This window comes from Triturus cristatus, chromosome 11, assembly GCF_964204655.1.
Source record: "Triturus cristatus chromosome 11, aTriCri1.1, whole genome shotgun sequence".
Taxonomy (NCBI): domain Eukaryota; kingdom Metazoa; phylum Chordata; class Amphibia; order Caudata; family Salamandridae; genus Triturus; species Triturus cristatus.
In genome coordinates, this window is record NC_140594.1 from 346,036,146 (window position 1) to 346,059,297 (window position 23,152).

Genomic DNA, 23,152 nt, shown 5'->3' on the forward strand with positions numbered 1-23,152 from the left:
AGAGATGGGGTCCCTCCGCCCTGAATGGCAGGACGCTGTTGCCACCGGCATCATTGCTAGTGCGAATGTCTCAATTTGTTCAGAATGCTTCTGTTCAGACTTAAAGGTGCTAATTTAGACTAAAGCATTTTTAGCACTGATATATGTTCTGAAGTACAGTCAGACTAATCATCTCGTTGTTCTAGTTGTGACTTTGTTAGCTACTTTAGCTCCTATTGGACCAGGCCCTCTCTGCAGGGTCACCTCGAAATATTTGCCTTAACCCCTCCTGTTTTGCTGAATTCGTTTTTGTTGGCTTTAGGACTCTGCACATTTAACCACTGCTAACCAGGGTTAAAGTTTTTTTGTTCTCTTCTCTAAGCATGGTAAAATTGGTTTACACCCAAATGGCCTATTCAGTACCCAGGGCCTGTAAAATTAACTGCTGCATGTCTGCCTGCAGCACTTATTGTGCCACCCACTTAAGCAGCCCATCAAAACAGGTCTCAAGCCTGCCATTGCAGCCTGTTACAGTTTCTTCTCCTTGTTAACACATTAGTCACACCCAGGGTAGGCTCTAAATAGCCTACAGGGCATGGTGCTTTGTATTTAAAAAGCTAGACATTGGTCACGGCGTGGCCAGTCAAGATGGCCGTGTGGACGTAATCCAAGACGGCAAAATTAGATAAAGAGAGAATCTGCCCAAAAAATTCCTCGATTCTCACCTCGGCTGGCGACAACAGAGTTGGAATGCTGTAGAGCAGTGGGAAATGTCCAGATGGCGGCCGATAGAAGAAGGGCTGGTGTGAGAAGTTGGCCTGGTATATGATGTTCACTAGTTAAAGTGACCACCTTGTACCATGCCAAGCAACCCTTATGGTGTGGTTGTAAGTCAACCTTTTCGGACTAGCTGCCCTAGTGGTAGCGTAGGCTAAGCAGTCTATGAGGCTAAACTCGTGAAGCGTGTTAAGCCAGCTGTTTTACCAAATGCAACCCCCTTTTATACCAATGAAAGGACACCACACAGATATATATTCAAAATATATATGTATTTATTTCTCAAAGTAACCCCTAGTCTCTTTATGAGCACAGGAGCACAAATCGTCAAACAAGATTACAGTAGAATACACAGAAGTTGCACTTTATATGGATAGGCCCTGGTGGCCGCTCAAACCATATACTAAAATAGTGGTATAAGTACCACGAACAGAAAAGGGACAAGGCCTAGGGCCTCTAGAATCGCTGGGCCTACAAGGAGCTAACTTCAGTTAGTGACCAGGAGGTCCACGGGGTGCGTGTGCAGAGCAAATAGTCACACGCGTGCTCCCATAGGTTTTCAATGGGTGCGTAAAAGTTACAAAGTTACTGCAAAAAGGATCTTCCGGATGGACTATGAACTCAAGATTGGAAACACAGACACTAGAGATGATTCTCTACACTTGGGCACCGGAGTGCCAGCTTTACCTCACCCACAGGAAGCGGGTGCATAGGCCTCGAAGTGCGTCGGGTTTCTTCTATCTGTTCAGTGGAGCCTGTGGACAAAGATGCTGCAGGCGGTCGGTCCGGAAGGGATGCGGTGGATCCAAGAGTGGATCGGAGTTGTAGAAGACCTGTAAGCAGAGGGGACAGTGTTCACAGTCACTAGCCAGTGACCAGCGTGGCACCAGGTGGGTACCAGGCGATGTCGGGTGCAAACCGGAAGAAAGGTGCAGCTTGTCTCTGCAGCCACGTGGTCCCTGAAGGTCGACGACGTCCAGGAGTCGATTCACGAGCTGTCCCACGCAGGCTCTCGCTGTCGGCGGTGTCGGCGACTTGATCGAAGCAAACAAGCCTTGGCAAAAGCAATTGTTGTAGAGAACAAGATAAGCTGATGGTTCTGACCAGCAAGGTCAGAGGGACTGCTCCTTTGGAGGGGAGCAAGGGCCAGTCTGGAGCAACCAGACCAGCGGTGTTTTTCTTGAAGTTCGTCGCCAAGATGGCCACTAGCCAACGGGCCAGCAACCGGTTAGGCGCGTCGAGTGGCAAAATGCAGAAGGGCCCCACGCAGATCGTGGAGATGCTGGAGGGCTCACCTTTGGTGCAGATGCTGCTCGAGGGTTGGGCTTCTCAGATCCCAAAGCACAACTTGGAGGGAGCCTCGGTTGTTGCACTTGCAGCTTGTCGTGGTCGTTTCAAGATGGCTGGCTCCACGTGTCTCGTTGCCTCCACGGGTCTCCTCTTTTCAGGGACTGTGGATCGGGCGGTGAGAGGTCTGGAGGTCCAGGTCTTGTCAGTCTCTGGGCTCGGGCTCCGGCAGGAGGCGGCAGCAAAGCAGACGTTGATTCGCTGGATGGTGCTTGCGTTAGCAAGGTGGTCACTCCCTGACCACAGGGGAGATTTCCTTCAGTCTTCTGTGCAGCAGAATGTCGAAGTTCCCGTCTTCTTCTTAGTTTCAAGTTGATTCCAGGATGTCTGAAGTCTTAGGACACAGCTCCTACCTTTAAGCGGATTCTAGGGGCCGGACTACCTGCTAGGTCCCTCCCTAAGGGTGGGACCAGGAAGGGGGGTGGTTACACCCCCAATCCTTTGTCCAGCTCGCCCCAGGCCCGGGACTGGTGTGCCCCAGGACCGGATTGAACTGGCATATGCACCGAGGCTCCTTGTGAGCCACAGGCATGTCTGGTTTCTTTCAAGACCTACCTGACCAATACACAAAATCCTGTCTGGGGTGGTGCACGCACCTCCCCTGGCAGGAAACCCTTCGTCCACACCTCCCAAGCTGGAAGGACTCCCAGCAGCAGGAGGGCAGACTTGTGTCTGTGGTGGCAGCATCCATTTTGTGGAGCTGAGGCTATGTCTGATTTTACCCGGGTTTCAGGTACTGTACATGTCGTGTCCCTCTAGAAGGGTGGAATGCTAACCCCGTCGCCAGAATTGGCGAGGGGTTAGTATTCCAATTCGTATGACACCTTACTCGACATGTTTTGATAAAGCCAAACCAAAGTTAGCATTTAACCGCGAGGTTCATAATGCACTTAAGAGTATATGGTATGACGATATCTGGAAACAGTAGAAGGAAGTTGTTCCGACCACTGCAGACAGGCTCAGCTCATGCCAGAGCACCATCTCACATGGAACCAAGCACTCTGCCTTCAGGATTGTTAAGGCCTGCCATAGGAGTGACTTATAGGTTAACATGTGTCCCATTTAAGGTTAGGTATAGGTATACTACACCTAAGTAAGAGGTGGTTACACCAACTTACCCCAGCTGAGTGATCAGCCAGTTGTGTCAAATTTGTTAGGCCAGGCCAGGGTTGGCACAATACATGCTTCAGCCCCTGGTAGGCCTTAGATACACCAATGCCCTGGGTACCTAGTGTACACTGGTACAGGGGGCTCACAGGGTGATCCACTTCCAATTGGTTATGCACCTAGGGTGCATAGTGTAAATTTAGTAGAGAGAACAGCAGGCTGGGGGTCTGATTGGCAGGCCCACAGCCTCAATATGTCAAAAACCAGTGAAGAAAAAAGCAAAAATTTGGGGTGACCATAGGATAGCAGACCCTACTCTCCTACAGCTGGTGTGGCCTAGGGCCTGTACGGTGGACAATCTGCAGCAGTACCGGAAGGACCCATGCGGAATCCGCTGTGAACGCCCAGTGTCAGGAACATCGCTGCATGAGCGGGGGTCCCCCTATTCCAGAGGAGCCCCGCGAGGCACCAAGCGACCCTCCCCGTGGGGGAGGTGAGTGAGGGCGGCAAGGCACTGTCCGCAGGCAGTAAGGCAGCGCGCCTTCACAGGGGAGAATTAGTGAGACTTACAAATGACCCCACAGTAATCGTGGAGGTAACACATCGGCGACAGCGACCAGCAACTTCGATGAGCTCCACAGACAGGATTCAAAGCAGAGATCTGACACGGGGGTGCCGCTTGCCTGACCTCAAAATGGCGCCTGGTCGAGACACTCCTTGACAAGCAAAGTACACGGGCCAGCATGAGATACGAGCCAGTGCCCTAGAACATTTTTAAAAAACTACAGCAGTGCGGCAGAGACCTTTTCTGTGCACCTTCCCACACGCTCACCCCTGGATCCCAACAACGGCCTCTGCTCCCGACGCAGGAGAGAATGCAGCGCGGTGTGCTGATTGGAACCGCGGGGGCGGGGAGAATACGAAGTGGGGAAAGCGGATTCGCAAAGGATTGAGGAATCGGAGGAGAGGAGCAATCGTGGGAGAGCCTAGGACCGACACCACACAAGACTCTCGCGGGCAGAAAGAAACACCCAATACACGGGAGCAAGGTGAGAGTTGGGGATCCCATCGACTCCAAGCCTAGCGAGCGGTCGGAATCCTGCAAAACCAGCACAGGGGATTTGGAGGGCTCCTCTATGCCTCCCAAAAAACAACAGACCAATAGAGTTTCCTCTTACTTCATTCCCACACCTGCTAAAGACCCACAAGGACCTACAGGAGGGGAGAAAGCCATGGCGCTATCTAAGGCGGACCTACTTGCCTCACTAAGAGAATTTAAACAGGAACTAAAGGCGGATATGGCCCAGACCCTGGACTTGCTTAGGGCCGTTCTCAGTGGCAGGCCAAAAACTCTACAGCAAGATGTTGACTCAGTGGGCACCACGGTGATGGGCATAGAAACCAAAACCAAAAATCTCAAACGACGAACGGAAAGGTTATCTTCAACCATGCGGGAACTCCAAACTCAACTACAACAATGCTGCTGAAAAACGAGGACTTGGAGAACAGGTCGAGACGTGAAAACATACGAATCCGCAACCTGGAGGAAGGAGCAGAAGAGCCGGACCTGGAGGCCTTTGTCACGGGTCTCTTTACTGAAACCCTGTCAGGGGCAACAACCAAAGTCAAGATAGAACAAGTCCACAGGATGGGGAGGCCAAACCAAGGAGAGAAACGTCCACCATAAGATATCCTGACAAAACTACACTCATTCCCGACCAAAGAGGCCATACTGCAAGCCGCCAGGAAAATGAACACGTTGCGGTTTCAAGGATTTTCCTGCAAGCTGGATGTAGCACCAGCTAGACTGGTGCGCCGCCAACAACTCAGGCCCATCATGGAGAAACTCAGGCAGGATAACATTAGATACTGCTGGACCTACCCATTTGACTAGGGTTCAAACATCGAAACAAGGCACATCATATAACTGAAGTTAAGGAAGCATTCGCACTGCTGGGCCTCCCAGCCCCAGAGACCGGCCACGAGAATAACAACTACCACCATCAAGAGGGCGCTCCCTCTGGTGCTGGGACAGGAAATCAATGGCTAAAAAACCATCCCCCAGATCACAGAAAAAACATGGCCCTCCTGACGTTACCTGAGTGATACTTAGCCTCTGATATCACACCAGAAACCGGCATAAACTTCTTGAAAGTCCCACAGAGTGACGTTGACATACCACTCCGTAATTTGAACAACAAGTGACCGCTGACTATACATACAGCAAAATTCTGGTCATCATGAACACAAAACCACCCTAGGATCGGTACTACAAAACACAATAGTGGAGCAGACCAACAATTCTAAACACGAAGAAGCAAGACTCGTCTCAAGATCTAGCCTCACTACACAGACCTCGGCAGAGGACTATGGTCCAACTAGCCTCAAATGTTTGAAAAACACCACAAAGGTGATCTGAACTGGGAACAGGATGCCCCAACGTTAACAGTGTTGACGTTTGATAGCCTCTCCTTTTTATTCTTTGCTAAACTTTTTCCTCTTTTTGGCGGGGACCTGGGTGACAGGGGTAACGCGGGAGGGACAAAGATGGGCAGCGCACACTGGAGACACACAAGCGAGAAACACGGAGGGATGGGACGTGGGCAGAGACCGTTGGAGGGGAAGGAGCAGGCCGTGCAAACAGAGGGAGGCGAACGGAGGCTAGCGATTAGGTACACACAGTCACGATAGTGATCACTACGTTGTCATGGAATGTTAAACGAATGAACGCCAATCACAGATTAAAACACAAGACATATCCACTGATATAGTAAACCTACTCCACGACAAAACACAATGGAGTCGCTCTTCTCTTCCACTCCTCCCTCAAGTTCCAACCGGAAGATTACAAGACCGATAGGGAGGGGAGAGTGGTAATGGTGAAAGGCCGAGCGCGGGGAAGACTTGGTACAATTGCGGCAATATATGCACCCAACACTAATCAGGGGGTCTTCATTCACACCACTCTGTCCCTCCTGGGGGGCTTTGCTGAGGGGGACATACTCCTGATGGAAGATTTCAACCTTACCTGGCACTCCGGGATGGACAGCACGCACCCACACAGAGTCCACACAGGTAGTTTCCCAAAGAATCTGAAACAGAACATTCAGAAACTGGGACTCTTGGAGGGAATCACACCCAGAAGATAGGGATTACACCTTTTTCTCCCACACCCACTGCACCTATTAAAGACTCGACTACATTTTCATGAGCCAAGCACTAACAAACATGTTTGAGAAGCCATCATACATCCTGTTATTATCTCTGATCATGCACCAGTACAGGTTACCCTGGAATGAGCTTGCCCTAAACCGAATACCCACAGCAATGCAGTTCTTACTGACCTACAGCCCTTCTCAATCATGACGGCAAACTATATTCCAAAATCCTGGCCTCTAGATTGGAGAACTTGTTGCCGGGATTGATACACCCGGACCAATCGGGTTTTTATTAAGGCCAGACAGACACACGATAACGCACGCAGAGTGATACACCTAATAGAAAAAACTACCAAAAAACAGATTCCAGCAGTTCTCCTGGGCTTAGACGCCGAGAAGGCGTTTGATTGGGTAGACTGACGCTTTCTCTTTCAGACCCTTCAGCGGTTCGGCTTCTGCGATGCATTTATAAACATGATAACGGCCAACTTTGAAGCCCAAAATGCTATAGTGGAACAAGACAGGGGTGCCCTCTATCCCTGCTCCTCTTTGCGCTCAGCATTGAACCATTAGCTGCAAGGCTCAGAAAAAAACAGGGGGGTACGTTTTGGCTCGACGAACATAACGTTTCCCTGTTCGCCAATAATATCCTACTGACTCTATCGGACCCACGCCGACCCTTTATGGTGCTCGGGGAGGAGCTGTAGTGCTTTGAGGGGGTTGCAGGCCTGCGTATTAACCTGGCTAAATCTTTTCTTCTTATCTTGACACTACCGGAAGCAGAAATAGGAGACCTGGTGGCTTCAACCCCTTTACAATGGGCCAAGAGAGAATTAACATATCTGGGAATAAAGTTGACCCCCAAAATCTCAGGGCTATTTGCAGCTAATTACCCCCCCCCCCTCTCTTGCGTCAGACCCGGGCCCACCTTAAGCGGTGGGCACCACTATACCTCTCTTGGATGGGCAGAATCCATGCCGTCAAGATGGTAGTTCTCCTGAAATTCTTGCACTTATTTCAGAGCCTGCCCACTGAGCTTGAGAGAGACTTCCTACAGGGAGTCCACATACTGTTAAGAATATTTGTATGGCAGAAAAAAAGGCCAAGACTGCCCTTCTCCAGAAGCCCTCTGATGAGGGAGGGCTGACAATGCCTGATCTGACCCTCTACTACAAAGTAGCACAACTCCGCGTCATAGTGGAATGGTCTCAGCGTGAGTCAGATAAACACTGGCTACACATGGATCGGGCGCTCACAGGAAGGGTGATACAGGATCTACTTTGGAAACCAAAGTCGGATCGACCGGCTAATGCCTACATAAGCACCCCGACTAAAACAACCCTTAAAACCGGGGACGACATTCTAAAGCAGACTAAAATAACTTCGTTCCCCTCACCATTTACCCCCATACATTCCAACCCCGCTTTCCCACCGGCATTGGAGCCGGGTCCATTCGATGCATGGAGAGAGGGAGGTTGTCTCACCTTAGCTGACACTTTCCATAACTGAGATATTTTAACCTTTGAGAACTGTCAAAGGGACTTCCACCTGCCCAACACAGAATACTTTTGCTATCTCCAATTGTGTCATTGGGTCCTGCAAATCGCGATTAGAGAAGGGGCGACAAGAGAACTCACGACACTAGAACGCTATGTGAAGGGGGACAGCTCAGTAAAAGGGGCCATTTTTTCCCTTTATTCCCTACTGCTGCACACACTCCCATCTAGGCACCCACGGCATCTTGAATTTTGGGAACGCACACTAGGCCACGACATCACAGATATGCAATGGAAAGCCCTATGGTACTCGCCGTCGCCACTACATCTACCAGAGTTCCTTGGGGCAACATGCTGGTGTGACGAGCAGTGTGCGGCCAACTGGATTTGTTATATAAAGGCTCCCTTGAGCAATTTGGGCTGACGAGCTCTGGACCAGCACCTGCGCGCCATGAGAGGTACTCTACCTGTTTTTCCGTTATTGGCAGTCCACGCGGCACCCCTTTACACTTACCTACTCCCTGCTGACGAGAGGCAACTACCTCGAAACACGTGTCCAGGGATGGCTAATGCGACACATACTTTTTTTCAACACTGTGGCATAGGCGTACTCGCCGTCGCCACTACATCTACCAGAGTTCCTTGGGGCAACATGCTGGTGTGACGAGCAGTGTGCGGCCAACTGGATTTGCTATGTGAAGGGGGACAGCTCAGTAGCAGGGGCCATTTTTTTCCTTTATTCCCTACTGCTGCACACACTCCCATCTAGGCACCCACGGCATCTTGAATTTTGGGAACGCACACTAGGCCACGACATCACAGATATGCAATGGAAAGCCCTATGGAAGGATATAAAAAGTCATAACCACTCCCTAGGTCTATGTGAGGCTCACTATAAGATACTATACTACTGGTATCTATACCCCATGAAACTGAAGAAGATATTTCCCAACACATCTGATCTCTGCTGGAGGGGCTGCGGCCTCCAGGGCGACTTCCGTCATATATGGTGGGATTGCCCCACAATTCAGCCCTTTTGGACCGAAATCCTGGCTCAAATTAATGAGATATTAGGTCATCCAATTCCAGACTCCCCAGATTTTGCACTGCTGGGTCGCCGAGACCCAGGTCTGAAACACCAAACGACAGCTGATCAGGCCATATTGTGGCTCTGCCTAGGGGCGGCTAAAACAGCAATGGCTGCCGCTTGGAAAAAGAAAGAAGCTCCAGCCCTTACTCAATGGCACCCAAGGTTATGGCAGGCTCTCATTAAGGAACGGATGAGTGACATTTACAGAGAAGGAGTGTACAAACTTTGAATATGCTTGGAAAACCACTGGTCGGCTATCTATCTAGGGGTCTACCGTTGACTACATGTCCCACGAGGGTTAGAGCACTACACCTGTTCCAGATCTAAGCAGAAACGCTATCAGTGTTAGAATTTACTCCAGAATAAGATTCACGTCTCCAGGTCACCCGGGACCCCGATTAATCCAGGTTACTGTTTTTGCTTTCTTTTCATATTTGTTTACTTTCACCTCCCTTCCTTGATACAGATTTGATTCACTATCCCTTGCCCCCCACCTACAAGCGGAAGCAATAATTCAAACACATCGCTTAGGGTATGGGCTTATGGGCGAGGGGAGGGTTTGGGAAAGAAGGGTGGGTTGAATTTTATGGAGAAGTCGTTCTTGTTTTTTCTTCCGTGTTACATCTCAATATAATGTAGAATTTCAGGTAATACATGAAGAGTCAGTGGCAGGGAATTCGACCCGGATAATCCGACAAACTCTGTACAAGGAAATAGAGTGCTAATAGCAGTAAACGGGTATAAGGACTCAATGTATTGCCATGTTTATTATCTGATGACATGAAAAACTTAATACAAATAAGTTTGACAAAAAAAAAAGCAGGACATTTACTTTACATTTTTACATGTTCTGGTAGTCAAAAACTCCTAAATCCGTTTTTCACTACTGCAAGGCATCCCTATCCCCTAGCATAACAATGGGTTACCATACTACTTTTAATAAGTGATAACTGTTATGTGGGAGCAGGTAGGAATGCCATGCTTGATGGTAGATGAATTGTAATTTAAAAACCGCTTTAAGAGTAAGGTGGGATATTAAATCACAATTCTGAAAATGACACTTTTAGAAAGTTGGAATTTTCTTGTCCTAACCCATTTGGTACCTACACGCCTGTTCCTGGGTCATATACTAGGTGTAGTTGGCAGATTTGTGCATTCCTCCCAGGCAGCATTACAATAGAGGCTGGTGCGATTGGCCATCCTTGCTTGATAGTTCGGGAGAGTGGGGGAAGGGACTGCCACCTACCACACTTGCACTTCAAAAGCACTGGTCCAGCTCACGCACAAAGAACTTCACACCTCCCAGACAGACACGGGCCAGGACTCGGAGGCAGGAAACTCCAGACACTTCTGTAGGAGGAAGACTCCAGAAGTTTCTGTTACTTCAAAGTGAAACCCACTCTTCAGTACACTTCTGGACTGTGGATACTACAGAAGGACGACAGCCCAACTGACCTACAGCATTGGACCTGCCAAAGCCTGCCCTGCTGTCTGAGAAGGAACACCAGCCCTGTACCCTTCATCCCTGCCTTAAGTAAGTCAAAGGATCAGCTGACCCACCTCCTGTTTTGAGCTACAGAGACACAAACAAGCTCCAGAGGCCTCCCTGAAACTGTCCAGCTGAGCATGATGGACTGGACCTGCCTGAGTCTTGCTGGCATCCGCTGCAATGGGTTCCTGATCCCCAAGAAGTACTCCCCAGGTCTGTACCCTTGATGTGGCATCTGTTAAGCCCCTCCTTGAAGAAAACGAGAAATCCTGTCCTGAACTTCTGGACTCTTTGTGACAGCGAACGCGCGCGTTCATGGCACAAGCTTAATGACCATGCCGACCGCCAACACGAAGCTGTGGTGAGCAAGACTTTTCGTGCTACAGAGACCACCATCGATAACCGGCAAAGCAAGGTCTGCACTTTGCGCTACAGCATTGACAGCCCCTCGGTAACCGCCAACGCGAAGCACCAGCAACGACCATCTGCAACACCAGACTGGATCTTCGAGCTACAGTGACGACCATTTGCGATGCCATCCACAACACTATCCTTGTGGTCTCCTCCAATGCGAACTGGTCTCTTCACACTTGACTTTGAGAAGGTAACCTTTTCAACAGGATTAATCTGGTCCCTGGCTCCGGCCAGCGCACCATTGCGATAAACCGTAACTTGTAAGCTTCTCTGAACTCTCGCACAACCAGATAACCGCAAGTGGCGCTCTGTGCTTTTAGGTACTATACTACCATAAATCTTTCTACTGATTGGATTTTTGTTGTTTTGGTGTCAAATAATGTATTAAGATGCACTCTAGTTTTCAAAATTAGTGTTGGATTTTTCTTGTGTTATGTTTTCACTTTATTGCTGTTTGTGTGCATAAATACTTTACACATTGCCTCTAAATTAAGTCTGAATGCTTTGCAACAAGCTACCAGAGGGTTAAACACAGGTTACTTTAGTGACTGCTAGTGGTTCACCCTGAAATGGTTTGTAGCTGTTGCTTGAGTAGGGTTTCAAGCCCCCTCAACCAACAACCCGATTTCTTACAGCTCTGAAACAAGGAGGAGACTCTAATTGTTTTACTATTTTGTGCTTATGGTGCATAAAACATATGGACCCATTTGAGGGTATCCGCATTGGGAAGGAATTGGAATGTCAGGTAGGATTCTGCTACTTAGTAAGATTCACCTGGGTTTAACATCTGTATCCCTTTTTAGGGCTCGCGCCCTGCGTTGCACTGCGCAGCAGTGCTCGCGCAGGCGCGAGCCGTTTTGTAGGTGAAAAACGGGGTTTGGAAGCTGCCCTAAGAATCGCACACGATCGTGCATGTGCTTTTCCTTTTGTGGGCAGCTATTGGCCTTCGCGTGCGTCTTTTAATGAAAGACTGCACGCAATAGGCCACAGGCGGGCGCACTGCTCCGCCCATGGCCTATTGGTGTCTATTACGCGCTTGGTGCGCGTAATAGACACCAATAGGCCATGGCTCGCAGTGGTGCGCGCACCACTCGTGTGCTTTTTCTTTTTTTCACTCGGAAGTAAAAGCGAACGCTTTCCCTGCCGCTTATTTTTTTGGTGCAGAATCCTTGATGATTTTTCGTTTGTTGTGGTCTGTGTTGCGCCTGTTTGTACACGCACTTGTGCTTGTCTATGTAAAATCATTGTAGCGTGCAAACTGAGCCAGTAAACTGAATATTTTGCTGTATTATGGTAATTATCTGGAAGTGTACCTTTTCTACTGTTGTAGTAAATGCGTGAACGTGCGTTTATAGGTACTGTTGCGGTAAATCATGAGTAATTGAGTCACGTTTATAGTGTGTGTGACGCCACTCGGTGAGGGAGCCTGTTATGTGTAAATTAACGGGAAACCGCTTCTGTGTGTACAAAAAAGCAGGTATGCAGCTGCCGTCTGTTGTGGGTTGCAGGTTGTGTTAAATGTGGGGCGCGGGGTGCTCAGTTTTCCGCGGTCTGGGCTGGGGAGGGGCCCCGGGGTCTTTGGAAATCCGCCATGAGTCAGGCTGCTCGAAGGATATGAGCACTTCCCAGGGGATTGTCCACCAGATGTGCGGCTGTCAGAGGGGGATTACATGGGAGGAGACACATCTGTGCCCCTCACTTCCCAGCTCTTGGGACAGGCAAATCTGAGGCAGGCTGCCTCCCCTCACCTCCCAGCCAGGCCCCGGTGAGTGTGTCTAAGACTGGGCGAGAAGGGCCCCTCCCTCCCTCTAGCTATGATGGGGGAGGCTGAACAGACCTCTTCACATACCAGCCCGTCTCGGAGCAGGCTGGGAGTCCGCGTCTCTAAGCCGAGCTCGGGAGGCCGGCAGGAAGTGGCAGGCTGCGGAGCCGCACAACTCCAGTCATAGACCGACCGACGGACAGCTGCCACCACCGGGACAAACTCTGTAAGTTGCACCTTTGCGACACAACTTTGTCCTTCTTTTATTTCTTATTATCTGCTTTTGTCTATGCAAAACACAGTGGGTGCTGTTTGAGCCCAAGCATCTCTGCATTTGAAGTCTGAGCACGAACATAACCCACTGACAGAAATGCATTGCAGTGTAATTGCACTTATATAGCGCTTAGTTCCCCTGATGGGACATTGAAGCCCCTTCTAGTGAGTAGCAGGCAACCCCGGAAACCAATGTTAGTGGCTACTCCAGTGATCATAGCATTGCTACCCCTAGCCCCTTAAGGATGGGAGGACCCTGGAAAATTAACAACAATACGTGAATGCGACATAATAAATGACAGTGCCACTCTTGTGGATAAAATATGTTGCAAGTTTATAATGTTGGGGCCCAAGCATCTCTGCATTTGAAGTCTGAGCACGAACATAACCCAGTGACAGAAATGTATTGCAGTGTAATTGCGCTTATATAGCGCTTAGTACCCCTGATGGGGTATTCAAGCGCTTTCTGGCGAGTAGTAGACCACTCCGGAAACCAACGTTAGTGTTTCATTTAGTGGTCATTGGCTGCTGTGCGTTATTGGTCTTAGTTTTATGCTGCCAAGGGACCCGTTCCATGCATTGACTGCAGTGTTTGTAGATGAAGTTAATTGAATTAGTGTGTGAACACTAGTGGCAGCCCTGAGTTTCTGCAGATGGTTGGTGGGGTGAATAGACAGGTAGCGGAGACTAAGTCTTGTTAGTTAGCAGCAACACAGTTTCAGACCGGAAGTCGCTATACTCTGCGAGAGGAGGGAGGTGTGCAGAGGGTGGTATGTAAGGAGAGGGTCACTGGATAGAAAGGAGATTAAACCAATCTATAGTTTTAATATAAGAACAGTTTTTTTCATGTAGAGTTTTCGGAATATATTGGGAGGAGTTTTTTGAGAGAGTATGCAATTTGAGGATGTACAACTATATATACCAACCACATAATCTGCGTTCGAGATTGTTTATTACTCCTATAGCCACACGGACAGTATGCTACCCTTGATGGAAGTGCGATGTCTGCTTTGAAATGCTTCCTTGCCATGTGTGATGAATATCATTGTATAGGGTGCTGATGTTGCCATGGATGACGAATTAATAGAGTGACACATACATGTTTTATATTTCATGTCATGCTGGCAGCACTGACTAGCTCTGTGGGTCCCTTTGGTACGTTGGTAGTTTTTAGGTCTAGCCTGGGCAGCGCATGCGCTGCTCTGCGAGGCATGCTGTATTAGAGTATGGACTTGAAGCTCCGCCCATATTTTTCATTGGTGTGTTATTGTCCTTCGTAAATGCTGGCTTCTGATTGGTTATTAGACTTGTTAGTCCCTCCTTATTACTGCCTTGTCTTCATCTGTAGCCTCTCATGAGGATTGGCCCTTTTACTTCTGTTGTTGCACGGTATGTCTTATTCAGTCCGTAAGCTCTATTTTCTTTAATGAGTTTCTCCTACTGCAGGCACAACATACTTTCCTGCAACATTCAGCACACAATGCATGCTTTCACTTTCCAAGTAGCCTGGGACAATGGCGGCTGCTTCTTTAAAATTAAATAGGTCTGGAATTTACAAGCGTTTGAGCTATTGGCATTGTAAATGACACTGCCTTTTATTTGTGTGTTAATTATCAAAACAGATAAATAAAAGGAATTGTCATTTACAATGGCAATAGCTTAAACTCTCGCAAATGCGAGACCTATTGAATTGTAAATGCTTGTTGCCTTTGGCAGCGCCAAGGCCCACAGCCTACAAGAACCAGTGTCACGCTTGACTTGTAGATACCATTTACAAGACAAATGAGCATCTGAAGCTCAATATGATCTGCATTTGTCGGCTGGGACTGGAACCTGATGATTTGGTAAACAAGAAAAATTTAATTACAAAAAAAACGAACACAACAGGTTGAAAAATATTTAAGCATTGGCCTGGGAAATGCCAGTGGGACGTAGAAAAACAGATAGGACTGTCAGAAGCACTAGTGGCGAATTTATGGACCTGAAATGCCAGATACAAGGATGAAGTCTCTCGCATCTATAACCTGCACTGCAGCAACACCACCTAGCAGGTTGTCTAGAAATACTACACAGTGATGCACCTGCAAGAAGATACATCTTTTAGAAATTGCATTTTATGTTCGACTTTTTAAATTTTTTTAATACTAAAACGCTATCCTCTGTATACATTTAGTGTACGTGTGTGTTCATATCTTTTTTTAAGTTTTATATATATTGTTATGGAAAAGGCCAATAAAAGCTCAAAACCATTTTAATAGCATACATGTTGCTGATGCCATAATGTGGGTGTGGTTGACTAAACAATCTGTTCCAAATTAGCACAAGATAGTTCACAAAATGGGAGATGTGCCCCTTCATATCCAGCTGCATTATCATCATAACATCAAAATGTGTGAAATTGAAGAATGGGATACGTCGTCAGAAATGGGTTCAAGTATGCAAGTGGGTGAAGTGAGAAGAATCATGCCCAAGAATGGTCGTACTGACTAGATAACTTGAGTTAAACAAACAATTATGTACCAGAAAAGACAATTGTAAATGATTAATTCTTCTGCTAGGAGCATTTCAGAAACAGGAGGTGCTAAGAGCATGTACCTGGGTGCTCATGCACATTACTGAGGGCACTTGGAGAGGGATTGAATGACGTTGATGAGCTCTCCTTTTGTAGGACTGTCGCCTGTCTTCGAGCTGTTATCTGCGAGCTGAAGAATACCTTAGTGAACCAGGACCTCCTGATACTGTGATATGTTACCAGACACTGCAATTCCTCAAGTACTATGATTGTATGTTTCCACATTGAGCCTGCACTAGCAGTGTCAACTGACCTTTATCATTAAGCCAATTCATTACTGCTGATGTAGGAGGACTATAAGCACTTTTCACCATTTGCAATAGGAATAACCCAGGGGGAGATCAATCTCCACAAGGGAAAGGGATGAGTGGTTGACACTGGGGAAGAGTTTACCAAGTTCACTGATGATGGGAAACTAATAACATAGCTGCCAGAAAACCTTTGGTTGAAATAATATGCAAATTAATTTTTGTGACCTTAGAAGAATTGCCAAAATCAGTTTGCAGCTATTTTGACTACCTACACCCTTACTTGCTCTGGCACTGAGCTACCATCCAGAGCTCGGCAAGAGGTCTCATTCTGAAACATGAATGTTGCCAGTCTGCATGAACTTAATGCTCGGGACCCAAGACCTCTACATCTACATTTATCAGTGCATCTGAGGCTAAAACCAGAATGCTTTTGACACGGTGCAGACTCTTAACTCTCTAACCATTTTCTCTACGAAGTCCTTGCCTAACAGTCCGTGTCATGGGACACAACCTTGCCCAAACCTGGTTTTTAAACAAATAAGAAGAGGGTGAAGGCTGTATTACTGCACCTGACAAATGAATAGTGTTGTTAACGTGTGCTTCTATAGTGCAAAGAACCGAGGAACACTTCCCTCTGAGCTCCTCAATCAGGAACAAGTCCTATCAAAAACATACATGCAACAGGGTTCAGCACTATTAATAAAGAGTCCGTTGTATTTAAAGGAATGTCAAAGACGTAAGACTGATTTTCAAACGAATTCCTTTCTTTATTTGGTTTTTTCACAGGCATAGAATTTCACAGCCTTGATAGCATGAGAAAGCCATAGCCAACGCATTTCGTCTCCTACAGGGAGACTTCTTCAGGGCAAACAAATAATTGATAGGGTTTCCTCAGTTCAGGAATAAAAGCCTTTATCTGGATGAAGGCAAATGTAAACCTTCATTCGACAATGTTCAATACCCAAATAAACTCAAATCTCTAGCTTTTTTTCAGGTCGCAGTCGTGGATAAGTCAAATACTCAAGAAATAGCTTCTTTAAATCTCCCGTTCCATAATATACAGTATCTCAACGGCGTGGTAGCCCGTAACCTCGTCTCTGCGGTCTCAGTTACTCGAGTGCTGAACCCTGTTGCATGTTTGTTTCCCAAACCTGGCTTTCCTTTTTCAAATCCTTATATTCAGCAATGTAAGACCACTGAAGCGACCAGTGCTACAGATCCCAGTATATATTTGTTATAGGAATGTATAGGCTGAAAAAGATGTGCCCTTGTTGCACAGTCAGATGGGAAACCTATTCAAAACCCTTCTAGTATCTATCAAGGAACTACATCTCGCAGATTGCTACACACTATGTGCACCAACTTGCCCATCCACGTGTAACCGACTACGCATAGCAGTGTAGCAGATATGCTTTATCTGCACTTGAAGGTGATAAGCCTGATCCCAGTTACTGTTAGCCCAAGACATTGAATACACACATGAACAACAAGACAGCATGTTGATCCCAACATCACAGTGAGAAATCGTGCATAAATTGCTCTAGTGACACCCTATATCATGGACCTTCAGAACACTTGGTATTATGTCATCTACCTCACAATGCTGGGACTCCTAAAAAAAAACCACAATGATATAAAAATTACGGTTTGCATTCAAACTATCATCGAGGGGAAGCCACCATTTACAAAGCCTTTGTATCCGTTAGAAATAAGGTAGTTATAGGCCCGGTTTGTGCCACGAACCACTGAATAACTAGGCATGCACATTACACACATGTAAACTATATCACTTACCATTAATTGACATATTAAATAAATGAAAGAAAGGGCATTGCAATTTGCATAACTGTCACAATTCAGAAGCACTGATGCTTGGCGCATCGTCATGCCTGGCTACGGCGCTCGGACCAGGCGGAAGAGAGAGGCTAAGGGAGGTGGAAGCGGAAGGACGGGGCGCCGACGAGACGCAACTTGCATAACTGTCACGATTCAGGACCACGCCCCCCCCTATACCCCCAATAGCCCGCTACTGGGGCTGCCGGTTATGGGCATTAGGCTCACAATGGCTAGGATACAAGAATGGACGGATGAGGGAGTAGCGGAGGTGGGTTCATTCTTCGGAGACGGTATGCTCCTAGATCATAACACATTTGTAAGGAACACGGGGGCTCCCGATCGCCTTTACTTGCTACATGCAACGACGGCACAATACATCAAGATGACATGGGCACCCCAGCATTGCGAGCCTCCACAACATGACCTGGTCCATCTGCTTTATTATATGGGAAGGGGTGGACACCTAGTGAAGTGGTTATATACCTGCATCCGATCACAGGCCTCCATTTGCCTTACAGACCTCCGTGAGAAATGGGCAGACGCTGCAGATGTGGTAATTACAGACAAGGCATGGGAAAGCATTTTGGAACACCCCATAAGGGTCTCCCGAAATGCCAAGCTCAAGTTTATACAATATATGGTCCTTCATAGGGCGTACCTGACCCCAAAGCAGATACATTGTATGTTCCCGGAAGCCCAGAGCTACTGCCCAAGGTGCAGGGAGGAGGAGGCGGGTTTTGCTCATATGTTGTGGACCTGCGGATGCCTTAGAGAATATTGGGGAAATATTCGTAGCATTCTGGGAGAGATTACACATCTCACGATGACTGATAACATATTGGAGGGCCTCCTGGGTCTACGCCAGCGCACCAAGGCCCAGAGGGTCCACTTACGGTTCCTAGTTCTAGCACTTATATTACCGATCAGAGCAATCACAAAAAGATGGAAGTCACCAAGGAGCCCCCCGCTGCATGTATGGAAAGAGGAGGTAATCAGGTGGGGTAGCGCGGAAAGCGTGGCACTTCAACGAGAGGAGGCGAGGGGGTTGAGGAAATGTCCCATCTCTATGGACTGGGACATTATGTTAGAAGACCTTTCACAATTGGATATCCCACTTTCTTGAATCTATCAGACATTTACTATGCAGACAGCGACAATGGGGGAGCGGAGGGAGGAAGACCCATGGAATACGGACGGTATAGGTTGGAATTCATGAGTCTTACGGAGATAGCACGGAATCGATGGAGACACGCGGACAGACCAGGAAGGGGTAGGGAGGGGGGTAGATTAAGTTTAATTTAGTTTGGGAATAATAGTATAAATCCCAGCCAAGATAACTTGGGGATGTTCGAAATGCACATATGACACTGCATGCTACATTCATAGCGTTATTATTTCCGCAAGGTGGAACTGAGGGATATAAGGGTTGAAATTTGCATATTTTCTTATGGAAACAGATGAGTCCATATTACACCTAAAATAAAATGAAAAATGCCAGTAATATTTGTTATATTGTAATGTGCACGGAACAATGGCTCAATAAAGTTTGTTACAAAAAAAACTGTCACGATTCAGAAGCACTGATGCTCAATAGCAATCCAAGTACTCCACTGATAGTTTAATCTATAATGAAATATACAAAAAAGCAATTTTTGCAGCCATAAAATCCACACAATTAAGTTAAAAAAATGTCTAGCGGTTATATGACCAACATTTAAAATCTCCTTGGACAATACTTCTGAATTATACTCTCAACCGTTACCCCTACAATTCTTAGTTTCTAATAACTGAATGAAACAAAGTAGAAACATGGAACTGGATGCCAGCGCTCACTTACCTCCCGTTCAGTTGATGCCATGTGCTTCTTGGCCAGCTTCTCCAGCTCGATGGATGAGTTGTTAGAGTGGGTTTCCACTTCTTTTTGCAGCTTCAGGCGGTGCTCGTCCATCTCTGCCTTAAGCTTGTTTTCTAGAGCGATCAGCTGCTTCTGGTGCTGCCGCCGCATCCGCTTGTATCCTGACATCTGTTCCCGCAGCTCGTTTTCCTGCTCATGCTCATGGATCTGCCTTGTAACCTGGTTACAAAGATCATAATGTTATTGACTGGTAATAAACGTTTGCCCTTTCGAACCTCCAAATTCAATAGAATGACCTCCACCCCAACAATAAAGACCAACTGATGCCAAACAGAATTTGTACTCTTGTCCCAATTCCAGTTACACTATGCACAATAGCACCTTCTGATGCTAGATAAAACACTAGAATCAAATTTTCCTTCAGCCTAAAGAATAAAATGTTGAAATACCATTTCATAAATCACTCAAACTCATCACTTTCAACAACCATGCACTTCTCCTAATTAGTTTGTTACTTTTGACTAGGGCCATCAATAAAAAAGTTATTTATAAACTCAAGTTGAATCTTGCCAAGGAGAGTGTGTCTAGAATTAGCACTATTTTCTTTTATGCCCTCATCTTGTCTGACCTTGTACTGGTGGATAACCAAAACATTATAAGATATTCCATGTTACCATACACAGATTTTACTTTTTGACATTTCTTGGACTCGGCATATCCTAAAACACATCATGGTCTTTAGTAATTTCACAAAGAAAACTAAACATTTCCTATATCTTCAACAGATACAGTCCTTTGAAGCCTTTTATTTCTAATTTAAGACTGCCAACAACGCACTTCCAAAGCAGATGCTGTGGTACATGTGTCAATTAATGCCAGTTTTTCGGGTGAGAAGAAATGGGACTGTACTCCTTTTATGCTCCATATAACATACTAGCATCTTACATTTCCCTTTCACGTGTTTTTCCCTATACTATACATCTTTCCTATGCTGTTGCATCCTCCTGTGCTGTAGCTCAAAAACGCTAAGCGCTTCCTTTCTTCTGAAAAGGGTGCCTGATTCCTGTGTCTTTTCGAGTGTTTAATCCGGTCTTATTTCGTAAGGCCTTGCAAAATCCTGTTGTTAAAAGATTGTTGATCCTCATTTTACTACATTACTACTGACAGTCTGTAATACAACTACAACCCTGCCAGCACATGCCTAAACGTTTACAACAATGCAAGCACTGCACTGGCATTCCATAGACAAGCAATAATTAGTGCGACCGCTGTGGAAATGAGAGGCCTACAATGCAATGCAACAAGTCTATAATAATTGCACCAGTCCTAATTCTTATGTATTCTGAAAATGCTTCTCTTTAGATGAAAACAGGAGAAGATGCACAACTGTGTTACCTCCTATTTTCCTGAAACCTGCTTTTGTCTTAAAACTGAAAGCACTTGACACAGTCTTACCCGAAATTGTTTTTCTTTTTAGAATCTCAAGCAAAAAGCAAAGAAAAGAAAGAAATATTTTGATTTTTTTTTTAGTGTTCCAATACATATACTACTACAAATTACTAAATAACGTTTCAATTTCTGGCACAACTCTGAAAGGGTATGTATACCTTTTTCATTTATCAGAAGGATCACTTTTTTATTCCATTAGTACAACTGACAATAATAATGGGTGCAAAGACAACACATGCGTTTGTTTGGCCATCTTTTTTTAATTTTAAGCAGGGAATGCGGGTCACTGTGAGCCAACACTGACTGGATGGATGAAATCCAAATGAGACAGTGGCCCCACGCAAAAATACTGTTTCCACGTTTTCCCATCAAACACACCTTCCCACCTTGATCTTCTCTGCCTTCAAGGATCAACAATGCAGCAAAGATCTGTGTTTCTACTTCTTTCAGGACAAGCGGACTGATCTCCCTGTCGTATCCCAATGAAGACGTGCTCAAAAAGTATCAAGTATCCCAAATGCCCCCCTTCCCCCACAGAATGTGATGTGGGGTACCGAGCCTCACATATCTCTCAGATATACATTGTCCTTGGGTTGAATGGGGGGCTCCCTGAGGTGTTTGGAACCCCCTGAAGAGTTAGGGTAACCTGGAGAGTTAGGAAGCCCCCCTGCGCCACGGGGCCTGAAGGGGCCTACGTTACACCCCAACTCGGACTGATCACTGCCAGACCACGCACTTGTGCTTCAAAAACGCATAACTAGAGTTCTCTCTCACTCCATCCCTCGCCGCTGTGTCAACCCCCTGTCGCCTAACAGGTGGAGGTCAGTTAAAGCCTTTGTTTGCATAGGCAGAATGAGACAAAAAATAGGTCCGAACACCAAATTAATCGTGGTCCCATTACAGAATCGGAGAGCTAAAAAAAAAAATGTTTCACATTTGCCTATCTGACCAGTTATAAACTTATAAATACAAGCTGTATACATTTGCAAGGTATGGGCAACTGCATGCATTTGTGCTTGTTGAAGGCAATGTTTGTGGTAATTGCAGATCAGAGTAATCAACAGTATAAATTTGGCCGTCTACATAGCTGCCAATGTTTCAGATTGCTATGTGTGACATTTTCATAATTTCAGTGTAATTATGAGTGACATTTCAACAACTATGAGTGACACTTTCTTGCAAGCAAAATGAACACACTAAAACTCGTGGATTAACAGCCACCACAGCTTGAAACAGCACAGTGCGTTGATTGGGGTGCAAGAGAGACTGAGAGACACGCCCATAGCCGGGGCGGCAGCTGAGTGAGCCGGGGCGCTGTATTATTTCAAGTATGTCGCATGGCTTGTGAAAACTAGTGGCCAGAGAATGTGACGTGTCACTGCAGAACTTCAGGTTAACACAGGGTAGGCAGCTGATGCACCTTGTGCTAAGCGCTGTTATAATTTTGATTCAGAATATTAACACTCTCCAGAGGCGCACTGTCTGAGACTGACACTAGTAACTTACTTAAATTGCAAGGCAAGTCGCTGCAATTTTGTTTACAGCCAGGCTGCCCGCCTCCCGAGTCCTCAGAGTCTTCCTTGCTGCAACAAATGATTCCCTCAGCAAATGCGCCACCCAGGCTGCATTCAGACTCGGCAGCTGCATAGTGTGTGCTCTGGGCTCCAGCGGGTGCCGTGGTCTGTGGAGTTGGGTCCCGGCAGTCAGAGATCATTCATGACTGAATTATCTAAACATGTTATTTAACTTCCCCCCCCCCCCCCCCTCTTTCCAACAGGCCACAACAATGCATTCTGTTGAAGCTGGATTAGCTACTTGAATATATTAGGTACTCGGAGATAAGTCTAAATATCTTGTACAATATACGTCTTCCACCTGAACACACCAAACCAGTTTCAAGATGTGTGCCCTGAAAATACTGTACATTCATTAGAGTAAGGGGCATAATTCAGTCAACAAATAAAGAGACAATACAAGGTCTCCATGCCATAACAAAGTCATCTGCCTCTTGGCGTTATGACAAACTGCCTCTATCAACCTCAAAGAACCTAAACTGACCTTGAACAAAAATTACACACAAGCCAAAATCTAACTGCTTTATTGGCTTCAAAATCACATGTAGGAAAACACCAGCTTTAGAACCAATGAAACGGTTTCTAAATTTCAACAATGATTCCTCAGTGTACTGATATCTCCCATAGAAAGATGTTTTTACTTTGAGGAACTTTTTACCACCGGCATCAGATTGTAGATACAGACTAAATAGTAAGAGCGGTATAAGAGCAGTATGTACTCCA

General features: G+C 46.4%; 1 protein-coding gene across 7 annotated transcripts in view; it reads right to left on the bottom strand.

Moving 5' to 3' along the window:
• TAOK3 (TAO kinase 3) overlaps positions 1-23,152 on the bottom strand; it is a 1,246,906-nt gene that overhangs the window by 167,613 nt on the left and 1,056,141 nt on the right. For all 7 annotated transcript variants that reach the window (XM_085636070.1, XM_085636074.1, XM_085636076.1 and 4 more), the window contains one exon: positions 19,389-19,625. In XM_085636070.1, the coding sequence (XP_085492196.1) occupies positions 19,389-19,625 (237 nt within the window). The remainder of the gene's footprint in view (positions 1-19,388; positions 19,626-23,152) is intronic.